Below are 17,005 nucleotides of genomic sequence, written 5' to 3'. Positions count from 1 at the left end.
AGTTCATGATATACTATACAGCAGTAAGGAACTTTCCTCATCTGTTTCTAGCTGCCTATGTCCCATAGGCTTCTCTGGCTCCTTCTGTGAAGAGGACATTGATTACTGCGTGGACCATGGCTGCTCTGAGCATGGGGTTTGCGTGGACCAGCAGTTGAACTTCACCTGCCGCTGCACTCTTGGATTTGAAGGGGCCCTGTGTGAGAAGGAAACAAATGAATGCAACACCTTCCCCTGTGCAAACGGGGCTACGTGTGAGGATCATGTTGGTGATTATAAATGCCACTGTTCCCCAGGGTTTGAAGGTAAGACAACATCTAATTATAAATTTGGCATTTCCATCTTCATCTTCTGATTTATAAATAGCCAGTCGGAATTTTATTGGATATAAAACATCACAATCTTCAGTGGAATGTTTTATTATGTAACTGTTAAGTCATTACTGTGTGTGATGTGGAATGATAGAGGGGCACTCTGGTGAGTTAGTTGTTGTTCCTTTCTCATTGTTCTAATTTTTAATGTCTGTGACAGTCGCATTAATAGTATTGACTGAAAATACACCACAATAAATAGCTTTAGTGCCAAAAACGGAATCTATCATTACACAACCATCACTGTATGTTTAAAGTTTGGATATTTTTTTGCTGACTTGTCCAGAATGTCTGTGATTGAGGGAGAACACACTTTTTCTATGTTCATGTATATGTACATGTAGCAAGGTACTGATTGGATATTTTAAAGCCATTTATGGAGGATTTCCATCAAGCTCACGACATCAAAGTATTGCATTGATATATTGCATTAAAATCTGTACTCCATTCATCCATTTTGTGTATTGCTTGGCCTGTTCAGGGTTACAGGAAACTGACTGTGGGCTAAAGGCAGACTACACCTTGGTTTGATTGCCAGTCATTCAGAGATATACAGTAAAAGACAGACAGCAGTTGATACTCACATACACACTATTAATGAGTGGAAACTGAACCCACACTGCCATCACAGAAGTCAGGGCACTGAACCACTACATATCAGTGACCCCATTACCCATGAATAATTTAGACACCCGATTTTGACCTAATGTTTGTCAATCAGACTCAAATTACACCTTTCTCAGTGATCTTTCCTCTTCACCGTTTTAAGAGACTTTACTCCTAAATGGTGACAGTATGGACTAAAGCGTAGCCTAAGTATGTTAGGAAGGAGGAAGGAGGAGAAAGGAGACACTCTAAAAACATGCCGTTATAAAACATGCTTTCAGTAGTTGTTTATTTACACAATTTCTACAATATACATAGGAGGACAATGGATTACAATGATGTTAAAAATGTCAAAATATCATAATGTGCACCTACAAGGTTGTTATCATTCATTAACAATATGAGCTTTACCTCCATTATGCTACCTCCATTATGCTTTGCATAATGGAGGTAGCATAGGTCTGGTATAAATTTAAAAAGAAATAAAAATTTTAAAAAAACTCGTTCGACGAGCTGACCCATCGGTACAGTCATGTCACCCTTGAGAAAAATACTGGACACCTGATTTTATTCCTATGTGGATGGGTGAATGTGACAACATTGTAAAAGCACATAGTGTAGAAAGGCAATAAATACATATGTATTAGGAGTGTAAAGATTAAGTTGAACAACAATTGGATTCGTATCATGATTCGCGGTTGCCAATTCGATTCAAGGACGATATTAGTTCATCTAAAATGATACGATCCGAAATGATACAGCGGCTTGAATTCATTTTAAAAATTCAACCAGTGTGACTGCAAAATAAATGCCTGGATACTGGACAGTGCAGGTGAAATATCCGGAATTCCTTGTGTTTCTTGTAAAGGTATCAAAGAGCGATTAATTATGGATATACAATAAACAACCATTAGCCTAATGCCAAATACTGTACATCTATCTATGAACTAAAATCTCGTTAGGTTGGATTAAAAATAGATTTACCTGCTACCCCAGATGTTGTTTTTCAACATAGAAATAATAAAAATGTTAAGAATACACACACTTACTGGAATTGAACACAAAATACGTAATGCTCAAATGTTGTAGTCATATTTATTTCTACCCGGTAGTGGATACATAGCTCTGAGTAGCTTGTTATGTACAACTATCTGAATTTCAGTGTCTGGTGAATGTTTATGATATTGATTCGCAGCAGTCAATGTGAGGTGAAGCCCATTTAAAATTGGACATTAATTTCTATCTATTCTATTTCTGTCTCGACCCTACAGGAAGGAGATGCGATGAGAATGCAAATGATTGCTGGTCACAGCCTTGTCTCAATGGTGGCTCATGTATGGATCTGATAAATGACTACATTTGTCATTGTCCTCTTGGTAAGTGCTAACTAGATGTGTATTATTGTTGACTGTGTTTACAAAAATACAATGCTGTTAATTATGCCTATCCAAAATTGTCTGCAATAAATTAATGTTTTATTTTTGGGATTTTTATTTCCCATCTGTACTCATTTCCTCGCTGGTCATAGTCACTGTCATCTCACATGACGTGGGGTTTTACAGATTGCATTACATGGAAATTGCGACTTACGTTTACTGGGAAATAACAACGGGGGTAACAAAATGAATATGAAACATGTTGGTGTGATTAAAATACACTGGTGGATTATAGTCAAAGGTCAACTTCCTTGTGGTGAATTACTTTCTTTTCATCATTGTGTGAATGGATGAATGATGCAACACTGTAAAAGCACTTCAAGGACCTTGGAAAAAAGTCTTATATCACAAGTGTCAAACTCAAAGTTTGTGGGCCAGATCTGGCCTGCCACATCATTTTATGTGGCCACTTCTTGTGCCTTGCTAAAATACCAAAATAGAAAATTGTCTTCACTTTTCCCTTTTCTTAACATTTTTTGTTACCAATCCACCTTTTAAAATACATTGAATAATAGTTAAACATACAGTTTCATTTTTTTATTTTTTTACTGACTTCTAATTTCAAAACTATTTATCCAATAGTTTGCTTCAGTCATAATGACCCTCTTACGGAAACAATAACGACGATGTGGCCCATGACTAAAATGAGTTTTCATACGCCTGTCTTATACCATCCAAAAGAACAGGCTGGTTATACAAATATGTTGAAAGAAAAAATATTTTACATCTTATTTTTGTTGAAGAATATCAAGTCAGAAATTGTAGTCTGCCACAATACACTGAATACAAATCTACATACAACACTTGTTTTTGCTTGAATTTTTCATGAGCTGAACTCAAAGATCTATGTATTATTCTATGTACACAAAATGCCTAATTCTCGCAAATACGGCTCACAAACAAACAATCTTCTGTTTTAGTGAGTATTTCTCTTTTGTTGACATAATCCATCCACCGCCCGAGTGAGCCATATGAAACTGCTGATAAGACAGCATGATTATTGCACAGGTGTGCCTTAGGTTGGACACTCTAAGATGTGCAGTTTCTATCACACAACACAACATCACAGATGCAGGAATGTCCACCAGAGCTTCTGCCCGTGAATTGAACGTTCATTTCTCTACCATGTGCAGTCTCCAAAGGCATATCACAAAATTTGATATGACAACCATAGATCACATGTAACCACAAGAGCCCAGGACCTCCATATCCAGCATCTTCACATCCAAGATCATCTGCAACCAGCCACCCAGACAACTGCTGCAACAATCAGTTTGCATAACCAAAGAATATCTGCGCAAACTGTCAGAAACTGTCTCAGGGAAGTTCATTTGCATGCTCGTCGTCCTCATCAGGATCTCAACCTGACTGCAGTTCATCGTCGCAACTGACCCGAGTGGGCGAATGCTCACATTCGATGGTGTCTGGCACTTTACATCTGTGTTCTCTTCAAGGATGAATCCCAGTTTGCACTGTCCAGAGCAGATGGCAGACAGCGAGTATAGTGTTGTGTGGGTGTGCGGTTTGCTGATGTCAACGTTGAAGATTGGTGGCGGGGGATTATGCTAGGGGCAGGCGAATGTTACAGACAGACACAGGCACATTTTATTGATGGCATTATGAACGCACAGAACTACATTAACGAGATCCTGAGGCCTCATTACTGTGTCATTCATCCACCACTATCGTCTCATGTTGCTGCATGGCAATGCACAGCCCCGTGTTGCAAGAATCTGTACACAACTCTTGGATGCTGAAAACATCCCAGTTCTTACATGAGCGGCATTTGCACATCGTAAGCATGTTTGGGAGGCTCTGGAATGGTGTATAAAGCGCATGTTTCACGCCCTGCCAATAACAGCCATTGAAGAGGACTGGACCACAATTAACAACCCTGATCAAGTCTTTTCAAAGGAGGTGTGTTGCACCGCGTGATGCAAATGGTGGTCACACTAGATGCTGACTGGTTTTCATATTTTAGAGTGGCCTTTTATTGTGGACAGCCTCAGGCACACCTGTGGAATAATCATGCTCGCTAATCAACATCTTGATACGCTACACCTCTGAGGTGGACGTACAGTACTACCTCAGCTAAGGAGAAGTGCTCACTAACACAGATTTAAAGTAAAATCATTTCAAGACGGACCTTGAACTTCCATGCTTGATAGTACAAATAAATGTCTATAGCTCTTTGGGACATAATTTGGACGTGATCATATGAATAAATAATAATAAATAAATAAATTAAAGTTTTTCTGGTTCTTTTGCTTAGGCTAATGTGTCCGTACCCGTTTCCTTTTCAACATTTATCACTCGCACCTTGCTTTAAAACTATACTTACTACGTGTCATATATTCCATAACAAGTGTTCTTCGAGAAAGTGTCTGTAATCAGCCCATAGCTGAAGGCTGTTTTGCATTCTTTGGCAAATAGCTGATTTGACGACTCCTTCTGGCAATAAAGTATTTAATCACCACTTGATTGCACGAGTCGCATTTCTGCTTCCAGCACTATTTGGCATTTTAAGTCCAATGTCATGTTCGATTATAAATATTGAAAGTCGAAATATTAGAAAATAAAATGCTTCCTGACATGTTCGATACAGTTAGGTTTGGTGTTTATACAGTAGTTGTAATTTCTTTCTAAATGCAATGTTCTTACTGCTTTGTTGTTTGTCGTTTTTTTCCTGGAACTACGTTTTGCTGTATAATAAATTCATAACCAGCCTGAACCCTGCACAGTACCTTTTACATGGTGTGTTTACGACATATAAGAGAGAACAAATCCATCACTGTGGATTATCTGCTCTTACTAATTTCCTGCATTTTTCCCAGAAATTACATTTCGACAAAAACAGAACACCAATGTGTGAGTGAAGCTTCCATTACTGGTTTATTACACCGACAGATTTATAGACAGGTGTTTTTAATCTGCTTATCTTTTTTCAGAAACTCAATTAGGGTCGGGGTGTGGGCGGGGGATCTGTCGAGCTTGTTCGTGTCTTCCTGAGAAATCAGACCACATGGCCATCATTTCCTGTGTGGTTTCAGTTTATGAATTAACATGACTGGTGTATTTCATTTATTTCTATATTGTATAGTACTGGTCTATTTTTCTCTTTTACATGCCAAACCACTGTTGGGTAAAATAAAGTCTAGAATATTTTAGTGTTGTGTCGATAAGAAGATTCAAATAACGAATGGAATTTTTTCAGGATGCAGTCAAATTGGTCAATAACATGGTTAAAATGAGAATAATATGTGATATTACAATTTATAATTGAATTCTGGGACAAGTACTATCCCAATGAATGATGATATCATCCCTTGATTTTTGCCTGCTGTTCAACCAAAACATTTCAAGTCCAAATTCTGAAAATAGTTAAATAGATGGTAAAATGCACCCTAACACACAGGCTTGTGTAAATGTATCTTGATTTATTGTACCGGTATACACATTCGATATATTTGATGTTAACATGTGAGGAGGTAAGCCCAAAATCACTTTAAGTGGTGGTAATAAACAACAGCAGTCATCACTGGAATGTGGAAACTGTGATATACAGCCATCAATGTTAATCTTCTCTACAAAGCAGATGTATAGTGAGCCCAGTGGATGGTATTAAAATAACTATTAAAATATGATGACTTGAAGCACTTGATACTCTAACTGTGGAATGTCGCTGCATGTTGACCTTTAATGGACGTAACAAAACAACATAGAATATCTTTTTTTGACAGTTTTACATTTTAAGAAACAAAGTGATCAAGTTGGGTGCTTCCAGTGGAGTTGCGCAGCATGTCAGGTTGAACAGTGTGTTGTGACACTGGAAATGTGACATTCCTTCATGCAACATTAACTGCGGAGTGAATTACATGCACAATTGGACATTAAGCACTTTAGAAAAACTCAGTTGGGATCAGTCGTTAGCTATTACCTAGTAGAAGAAATATACTGTATAACGCAGGGAATAAGGTTGGATAGAAGGTCAATACATGTTACATACAACTACCCTAACATGCATAGTGATTTTAATGTTAGAAAAGTGCACAATCTGAAGGTCTTGTGTTTGGAAAAAAAAAAAAAAAGTTTGATTTGGTCCAGTCGTCGTATCAGATTTAGTTATTCAGTGACTTTCTCTGAAAACCGAAATCGCCGATCTTGTCTTCGTATTACCCTTGAATGCATCTTTATTGAGACAAGGACATGTAATGCGTATCCCCATCGGCCAGTATTTTATTTACAACAATAGATATTGACTTTGGTTTTGATCAGTGGCATTCAGATGTTAATTTGGTGCCTCAGATAAATGTGATCTCGATCAGTGTGGTGAGGTGGGTCACTGTCAACGAGACGCTCAATTAACATACTGCATACATAGAAGCTAGATTGCAAGGGAAAAATCTATAATGCATGAATGTGCTAAAACGTGTCTTTACCTTATAAAACACACAGCCACATACATCTATGTGTTGCACAATGTTTTTTCTATGTTCTTTGAATTTTAATTGTCAATCTATTGTCATTGCAGGATTCAAGGGCAAAGACTGCTCCATTGATATTGACCTTTGCGCATTTGGGATGTGCACTGAACAGACACTAATATGCACGGAAACAAAGGATGGGCAAAATGTATCTTGCATATGTGAAAGAGGTATGCAAAGACCCTGGATGGAAATTATGCACTTAAAACATGGCCTGGTTGGATATAATAAATAATAATAATAATTTTACGTTTTAAAAATTAAGTCAGGCCATTGTGAGATTCTAGGATAGTAACGCATTCATGATCCGATAGTTGTTTATTGTTGTATTAACATTATATGCAAGGGTCCACTTTCATTGTTGTAGCTTTATGGTTAGGTTTTCATGCCATATTTGGGTGTGCACCTGAAAGCCTGCAAATCATTTATTTTTATTTGGTGAATAGGATATCTTGTGGCTGGAAAATTAAGCAAACAATTGTCACAACTGTAATAGGTATTGATCTATGTGTATGTTTTCTTTTTCCTTGTTTTTTACATTTTGGCGGGGGAAAAAAAAGGTTCCATACCCAAAAATTGTTCATGCTCTTTCTCAATACATACATGTACAGTATACTGTAGTTCATCATTCATCAGAATGTTCTTGATGTTGCTATAGTTACTGCCGTACACCGAGCGACACGGCCAAATCCGACTTAACTGCCGCACAGTGTGCGGGTTTTGGCAACTAGTTTTTATGAGTGGCCGACTGTGGACCACTAGTTTTTCAGCGATTCCAAATTTGCATTGTTGAAGGCGTTAAAACGTCATAGACGTAACAGCCAATCAAAAGTGCACACAAGCTTTCGCTAAAAAAAAAACAAAAAAACAATTCAATGTGTATGCTGGTACTAAGTGTAAGATCCTGCCAGACGATAGCCGCCGCGGTGCCATGTTTCTGAGTTTCAATAGAAAAAAAATAATACTGTATGCGGAGCCTCAAAACGTGATTCAGGGTTGCATTTTCTTCCATTGCAGCGTGTGTATTTGTGTGCATATGTGGCATGAAGCCGTTATCATACTGTGTTTACTTTATTCAAAAGTTGTAATTACAGTACAAAGTTTTTATGTTGCCTATCAAAAGCTCATATTTAAGCCTTCTCTACTCTGTTTGGTAGAAGTTCATGCAACCAAATCAATTACTGGGAGACTTCATTACTCCTGTTTCACGTATGCTGGCCATATGTCAAATTGAAGGAGTGTGAGTGATTTCTTATGTAAATGAAAGCAACTTGCCGCAAGCTGCCGTCCCACATCACCTCTCAAGGGCACACTCTAAAATATTTCCTTGCCTTAGATGTTTCAGGAGGGCAAGCTTGGCACCCATATTCTCAAATGCTTGCTAGCCTAATGTGCTGCAAAACATATTTCTCCTATCCTCTACTGTAGACTGTCACATTTTTGACTCACATTCTCACACTGAATAACATCAATGAGCCTCAAAGCCTCAAAACCTTTCCCGCTTTTCAATCAGATTATCAGGGAATTGATAAGAGGTGCAATATTATGAATAGAGTGGTACCACAACGTACAACGAGAATCCATTCTTTGATGCTGATCACACCAATTTGGTTGTCTTTCAAAACAGAATTTCCCTTTGTAGTAGGAATAATGTATTGCAACGTCACAAATACTGCCATGATAAAACCTTTATTAACTATATATGTTCATTATTTAAGTAACATTCTAACATTATTAATTGTTGTAAAATTATAACTAGCGGCACAGAGAGGTGGTGGTTGGCACATCTGGCTGACAGTTATAAAGTTCAGGGTTTGAATCTTAGTTCAGGCCTTTCTTTTTGGATTCCAAAAAGTTAGGGATATTAGACTTTTAAGTGAAATCTCAAAAAATGTCCTATAACCTTTACAGATCAACTTTATTTGACCTTCTCTTGACTTTTGAATGCAGATGTCTAACTGATTTATTGTTTCAGTTTTTTTTGCACAACGCGCTTTTATCTAACAAGGCTCCTTGGAATGGTAACATTCACAACAGGTGTTTGAGCCATGAATTGACCAATTCTGCTTATTTTGAAGCTGAGTCGAAGAGTCCAATCGAGCGAATGGTAAATGGAACAAAAGCGCTAAAAAAGACCCAGTGCTAAACATCAGAACCAACACTATTCTGCCTGTGCTTGATATACAGGTATATACAGTATATTACTGTATTAAGATAAGCCTGAGACTGAAACAGCCTATATAAGTATGGAGAAAATAAGTATGTCATCATGAAAAAATTGTTTCCCTGAAGGCAATTTCTGCATCTGTACCTCAAAAAATGGGTTTTAAAATAAAAGTATCATTTAGTTCTTTTTGGAACACACCAACACCTGGTGTGAGCTTCATGTCAGGAAAAAGAAAGTTGGGATATATATTTCTTTTCACATGGCAATGTAAACCACACAGAACTTACCAACTATAAAGTTAGAACGAGGACGACTGTGAAATTCCTCACTGGCAATTGCTCTCTTGCTTTTGTAAGAAGAGTACGCACGCACGCACACACACACACACACACACACACACACACACATTGAACCTGCCAAACTGACAAGCTTTTCTTTAATTGGCTGTGTACGTGTGTGTGCACATGCTTGTGTGCATGTGTGTAAGAGTGCACTCATGCGTGTTATTTGTTTCATACAGTATCCCTTCTGCATTGATGTACTTTGATCTTGAAATCACTGGCTCAGCCTCGTTTAATACGATAAATAACTTGCACTAATTTAACATGATTTAATAATCCATTGAGCCGGATGCATGCAGGCGTGTGTGCGCCTCGCAATCTTTTGGAATCACTGCATGCTTTTAAAGCCAAACAAAAATATGGTGTTCTGGATTGGTTGTGAAATGTGTTTTTTGGGGGGTTTTGACGTGTGTTGCAGGATTTGGAGGGTCATTGTGTGAAGTCAATCTCAACGAGTGCGAGTCAAAGCCATGCCAGAATAATGGTGTTTGTGTGGATGGCACAGACCTATATCACTGCATCTGCTCAGAGGGTAAGGTCAAATGTGATTAGAAATACATTATAAGGTTGTAGACAACCACAATGTACCCCTGAAGACATCATTCAACAGTTATACAATGTACACTCATGTATCATGAGTTATTATTATCTGACACATGTGAGGGAAGATGTTATTAAATAATAATAATAAGAAGAAGAATATAGATGCAGTTCCAGATATTTTGCTTGCAGTAGTCAAGTCTAACAACAAAGGTTGGCAGTTAATAGCTTGTGTAACACAAAAGAAGAGGAATTTTGATTTCAATGCTAGGTGTACATTATGTTCTCGGCAGCCATAGCAATAATGTTTCGAACTGTAGTTGACAAATCGGGATGGACATGAGACAACGCAGAGGGACTGGATGGGCAAAAGTGATTGGCCACGATTGCTGTGGCACGCTGTGCCTACATGTAAATGTTTATACTGTATATAAGGACCTACTTTTGGAAAATTTAATTTAAGCTTCCACAAGCACACCAACTGAGTGAGTTTATTGGGAGTTTTTTTTTTTTCCATTCTTCTTAATAATCACTTCAGCTGCTGGATTTGGATAATTGTTTTTTGCAAAGGTTAACTGACTGGATGAATGTTAAAGGTTCAAAATGTAAATTGGGTTAAATTAGGTTGCACACCTGCTAACTACTGTGGCCTGGAAGTGCAAAACAATATAACAAATTGTGAAATACTTAACATTTCAGAAAACAAATTAACAAAAGCCAAAAGTACTTTTACATTTCAGAAAACAAATTTTCAAAAGCTGAAACACTTTTACAAAAGACGAAACAAATTACAATGAAGACAAACCGGAAAGGGAACGTCCAACATTATTAGGAATCCCGCGCATTTTCCTGGAAGGACACGCCCTGCTCCAATATTACTGGCTCCAGGACACGCGCCGCTGCACTATGATTGGCTGCTGTATCCCTGTAGAACACGCTCTGCTGCTTCCAGACGGTAAAAGAAGCATATGACTTAAGTGTGGCGGCGTTAATATAGATGCCATTAACCCTAAAGCCTGTTAAATTTTGTTGTTTAGTTGGGTAAAATGCCAAATGATTGCTGAAGCAACACCTAAGCAGATGCACAATGTAACATCCCTTGCAATAGGGTATAACCATGCAGATAGGCCGTATAAATCGGCGGTCGATAAGACACAGAGAGCTACAGTAAATTTTACAATGTGTTAAATTATCAATAGATTTCATGCCGTTTACACACCTGATCACAACCTTGTACTGAAAACTGTTGTTTTGATCATTGGTCGTGCCAATTATCCAATAGTAGAGAATTATTGAAATTATTCTGATGATGTTTGGGCTCATGGACTCCAGTGTCCCATTTATGGCTTACAATGGTTTTGTGACTCTGCTGTTGCTCTTCTCTCAATCTACCACATTTGCCACAATTATGCATTTACAGACCTTATTTGAGAAAAAGAATCACCAAAATAAAGAAATGTTTTATTGCTCAAAGCTCATTTAATCAACATTAACAACTCAAACACCCATTACTGAAATACAGTTATCAATGTTTATGAAAACAGACCATTCGTTGTCAATCAAAACAGTGCCTGCTTCGTATCCCCAACTGAAGGAGTTATACTTGCTTTTAACCGCCAATTGGCAAAACAAACATTGTCCTGATTTGCCAATGAGAAGGAACAAATCAGTCGACCTGCGATAATGTTTGATTAGAAAGCAAACCATTCTTCAAACAAATTGTGTTTTATAGTGCATAATGATGATGATGACAATGATTGCTGCTTCAGTTGGCAATTGTTTTCAATAACATGTTTTGCATCCTGTGGGGTGCTGATATGCAATTGACTACTTGCGGCGTTAACAAATGTTGGGTTTACATTTCAGTAATCATCACATCATATGCACTCATTCATTTTAAAATAGTCACTCACACCATTACGGATAGCACTAATAAATCTCAGGTATTTTCTCAATCATTTCTGCTCCAGTTGGTCTTACCTTGGAGTCATAGTTCTGATTAAACCTCTATTGCAGGTTAAGCCTGTTATGCATTTCTAATGAAGTCGGGATAATTGTCAAATTTTATGACTCGGAGAGAAATGGAAATTGGTTCCATGGTCAGTTTGAGAAACGATGAAATGATGAGTATTTGACCTGCACCAATAGTGCTGATGGCCCAGCATTCGTCATGGCCCTCCTGCAGTTGCTATGTGTGACAGTGCTAATGATGGTCATTTTGTAGCATGACCATGCATTCCAATATATTTATGGGGGATAAAATGTCATAATTGGCAGCACTCGTTTTCACATCATGGCATTAACTGTTCCGTCTAGAAATGTGAAATGTACAGAAATATTAATCAAGTACATAGATCCATGCACAAAATAACTGGATGACAAATTTGTGTCAGTCCTAAGGAGCAATTTTGTAGTGCAGTGACGGCCGGTGGCTATATACAGTATACGTATAATATCCAGCCATCCATTTTCCGCACCGCTTATCCTCACTATGGTCGCAGCTGTGCTGGAGCTTATCCCAGTTTAATCTGGGCGAGAAGCCTAAATATACCTGAATATATATATATATATATATATATATATATATATATATATATATATACATACATACACACTGAACAAAAATATAAACGCAACACTTTTGTTTTTGCTCCCATTTTTTGTGAGCTGGACTCGATGAAAAACATACACAAACGGCCATTTCCCTCAAATATTGTTCACAAATCTGTCTAAATCTGTGTTAGTGAGCATTTCTCCTTTGTTGAGATAATCCATCCCACCTCACAGGTGTGGCATATCAAGATGCTGATGAGACAGCATGATTATTGCACAGGTGTGCCATAGGCTGGCCACAATAAAAGGCCACTCTCAAATCTGCAGTTTTATCACACAGCACAATGCCACAGATGTCGCAAGTTCTGAGTGAGCATGCAATTGGCATACTGACTGCAGGAATGTCCACCAGAGCTGTTGCCCGTGAATTAAATGTTCATTTCTCTACTAAAAGCCATCTCCAAAGGCATTACAGACAATTTGGCAGTACATCCAACCGGCCTCACAATCGCAGACCACGTGCAACCACACCAGCCCGGGACCTCCACATCCAGCATGTTCACCTCCAAGATCATCTGAGACCAGCCACCCGGAAACCTGGTGCAACAATCTGTTTGCATAACCAAAGAATTTCTGCACAAACTGTCACAAACCGTCTCAGGCAAGCTCATCTGCATGCTCATCGCCCTCATCCGAGTCTCGACCTGGCTGCAGTTCACAATGCTCACATTCGATGACGTCTGGCACGTTGGAGAGGTGTTCTCTTCATGGATGAATCCTGGTTTTCACTGTTCAGGGCAGATGGCAGACAGCGTGTATGGCGTCGTGTGGGTGAGCGGTTTGCTGATGTCAACGTTGTGGATCGAGTGGCCCATGGTGGCGGTGGGGTTATGGTATGGGCAGGCATATGTTATGGGCAACGCACACAGGTGCATTTTATTGATTGCATTTTGAATGCACAAAGACAACGTGACGAGATCCTCGGGCCCATTGTTGGGCCATTCATCCACGACAATCACCTCATGTTGCAGCATGATCATGCATGGCCCCATGTTGCAAGGATCTGTACACAATTCCTGGAAGCTGAAAACATCCCAATTCTTGCGTGGCCAACATACTCCCCGGACATGTCACCCATTGAGCATGTTTGGGATGCTCTGAATTGTCGTATACGACAGCGTGTTCCATTTCCTGCCAATATCCAGCAACTTCGCACAGCCGTTGAAGAGGAGTGGACCAACATTCCACAGGCCACAATCAACAACCTGATCAACCATATGCGAAGGAGATGTGTCGCACTGCGTGAGGCATGAATACTCAATCACCTCTGTTTGGCAACATATTTGACGAACTGGGCATCTTTTCAAGCATGACATTTACACAACATCTTTGATAGTATTTTTTTCTATTGTTTGTCTTTCTCTTCGTTCCAGGGTTTGAGGGGTCGAATTGTGAAATCAATCATGATGAATGCATCCATGGGTACTGCACCAATAATTCAACATGTATTGACTTGGTTGCAGACTATGAGTGCATCTGTGCATTGGGCTTTGTTGGTGAGTTACAGTATATCTATTTCATAATTTAGGTATTAATGAATATGATGAATCCGCCACTCTCCTAATCATCTTAGTGGTTGTATTATAATGCACAGAAAAATCCTTTCTTATGCTTTTGAAGTTGTTAGATCTTTATCCTACCATCAATTACGGGTGACATTGTGTATGGTTTGAATAAAGTATCATGTTTAAATCAACACTAAAATACAGGCAGTTTGTTGGGCATTTGATAAAAAGTCCTGCTGTAATTTTTATTTGAAATCACATCTTTTAATACAAAGAATTGCATTTCAGTGGTAGACACAACATCCACGGCGTGTTCTACCACCAAATATTTCCATAGACATGGCAAACATTAGAGTGACTATTTACCTCGACACATGCATTTTTTGAGACCTAAAAATAGCATCTGTCTGGGATTTGAAAATCATGCAGGATTTCGCCATTACAATCTATATAAAGTACATTAACATAATTCTTTTTTTTTCATGAAAAGTGAAACTCAGATGAATAACATAAAGAGGATTCTTCCTCCAGCTGTACCGCTCTGCAGTGTTGCCTGTGTGCCTCCTTCTCTTGTGTGTCAGTATCTCAGGACAATTGCACTTCAATTATGATATCACTGTTGATACCATTAGTTGAGGCTGCAAAACATGATGCCCTAACAACATTTTTGTTTAAATCATTTGAATATTTTATTATTTTCAAAATGTCATAGCATGTCCAGTAGAAAATTGGCATTTGTGGGTAACTTGCAAAAGCATGTGAATTTACTGATGAAGCTTGAGTAGTAGTGCTGTGATTGACTGGCGAGCAGTCTAGTGTGTAGCCTGCCTTTTGCCTGAAGTCAGCTGGGATTGCTGCAGCTCACCTGTGACCCTGAACACGAAAAGCTGTATAGAAAATGGATGGATGCAATCTTGAGTGATATACTGTAGCCAAAGTGTTTTAATGGCAAAAGATTTTCATTCTATATCTGCAGCGCATAAAGGGTTGTGAAAACATGTTGAGCAGCACTAACAAGGCAGTTTTTAAATTTTTTTTATTTATATCATGTAGTCCATTAAAGGAGATGAAAACCATACCAAATAAGTAGTATTTATTTCAGGCTGTGAGAGGACACTGTTATAAATAACAAAGAAAAATGATGACCCTGCTCCAGTATATTGTACACCCGACGTCATGCTAGTTGAGTGATAGTATGAGTTACTGAGATTCATAATTGAGTTCCCCATGTCATCTTTCTCCATTTATTTTCAGCTACATAGTGATAAGCAATCTTTTTATTGTGAGAAGTTTTTTTATTTCTTCACTTATTACAGTTTTAGTTAATTTTGTAGGTTTTGACTCGCAACTTCCATCCATCCATCCATTTTCTACCGCTTATCCGGGTCGGGTCGCGGGGGCAGTAGCTTTAGCAGGGACGCCCAGACTTCCCTCTCCCCAGCCACTTCATCCAGCTCTACCAGGGGGATCCCGAGGTTTTAACTCGCAACTTCCTGGAACTCAAAAAATGTCAAGACTAAAGATTTAATATCATATTGCAATCAGAAGAAAAACCCGTTTCTAATCTGCCGTTTTTAATTGTAGTCAGAGTGACATACAGTAAGGTGACCATGTTTGCATTGTCATTGTACTAAAATATTTTTTCCTTTTCAGGAAAGAATTGCTCCGTCTCTCTCTCAGCATGTACAGATGATGTTGACTACTGCAAAAATGGAGGAACCTGTTTCCATGACTTAACCAGAGAATTACAATGCATTTGCCCACCAGGTATTTGCAATAGTTTATTATAAAGTACTTTTTGGATAATTTTCCACATATTGCCATGTATGTACATATATTATATGTTCAATACAAATGTTTAACTTTTTCGTATTACAATTATGTAGGCTCATTTTCTATTGATGCTTAAGTTTCACAGTCATTTATATGACAGCTGCTAGTGTTGCATATCAGATGTTATTTTGCGTAGAAAACAATTATAGCAGCTTATAACAGCCGTTGAAAACGACATCTGTCCTGCAGGTTTGTGTACTGCCGCTGGGATACCTTCTCTGGTTTTAGTGGCCAGGTTTTGGTTAGATAAATTACGTGACTCTGTCGGAAGGTTAAAAAAAAATGCTATTAAATCATAATCTGAGATGTGCGCCAGACGTGGGAAGTCAGGCGGATGCTTTCGATGGCGCAGCGCCTCACATCCATCGCTCCTTTGAGCTCACGTATTCCTCCAACCAGGACACGATGGCAATGACTGCTGCTCATTTGTGGGCCTATGTGTGTCCTATGCCTGTGACCCTGACGGGACTCTCCACTGTGAAGGTCTTGCAAATAGCTACATGTGCGTTTGTCAACATGGCTACACCGGGCCACACTGCGAAACACCCATTGACCAATGTGTTGATGGCCTGTGTCAACACGGATCAACGTGCTTGGATCTTTGGACAGGCTTCAAGTGTGATTGTTTACCAGGTAGCTCCAGTATCCAGCAAGCACTTGTTTTCAATTGAGGGTTCATTTGATTGAACAGTGATCATAGTAGAAACACTCCAGGGTTAATTATTCCACTCGATCACTAGATGTCTAATCTCACCAGGCTTAAACAACAGCACAAAACATAAGACTCTCATATGAGTGTCATTTATCAGGATTTGAGCTGACTTCCAACTACTGATGAAACTTACATTATTTGTGTGGCCATATGCGGCCACAGTTATTTATCTATGTACAGTATACAGAGCACCCTGGCTATTCACGGCGGTTATGGACCAAGCGCCTTCGTGAATTAAAAAAATATGAATGTACTCCACCGCAATATTTATAATTTTCTAAATGAGTAGTGTATACCCTAAATACACCCCAAACTATGATCTCAAAGCACTTGAATATTATTTCAAACTCATCTTATGAATACCTTTCAAAAGAAATGGCTCGAGTTCAAGAAAAGT

The 17,005-nt window shown here is 38.6% G+C and overlaps 1 protein-coding gene across 10 annotated transcripts in view; it reads left to right on the top strand.

The window, feature by feature from the left end:
* eys (eyes shut homolog) overlaps window positions 1–17,005 on the top strand; it is a 259,849-nt gene that overhangs the window by 99,456 nt on the left and 143,388 nt on the right. For 4 of the 10 annotated variants that reach the window (XM_061690335.1, XM_061690334.1, XM_061690333.1 and 1 more), the window contains 7 exons: window positions 52–305; window positions 2,249–2,353; window positions 6,945–7,067; window positions 9,824–9,937; window positions 13,932–14,054; window positions 15,717–15,830; window positions 16,296–16,529. In XM_061690335.1, coding sequence (XP_061546319.1) covers window positions 52–305; window positions 2,249–2,353; window positions 6,945–7,067; window positions 9,824–9,937; window positions 13,932–14,054; window positions 15,717–15,830; window positions 16,296–16,529 — 1,067 coding nt within the window. The remainder of the gene's footprint in view (window positions 1–51; window positions 306–2,248; window positions 2,354–6,944; window positions 7,068–9,823; window positions 9,938–13,931; window positions 14,055–15,716; window positions 15,831–16,295; window positions 16,530–17,005) is intronic. The other 6 variants (XM_061690329.1, XM_061690328.1, XM_061690336.1 and 3 more) reach the window with 3 other exon arrangements.

This window comes from Phycodurus eques, chromosome 11 (genome assembly GCF_024500275.1).
Source record: "Phycodurus eques isolate BA_2022a chromosome 11, UOR_Pequ_1.1, whole genome shotgun sequence".
Classification (NCBI taxonomy): Eukaryota; Metazoa; Chordata; class Actinopteri; order Syngnathiformes; family Syngnathidae; genus Phycodurus; species Phycodurus eques.
The sequence above is the reverse complement of the archived record's forward strand: the minus strand, read 5'-3'. Positions and strand labels throughout refer to the sequence as shown.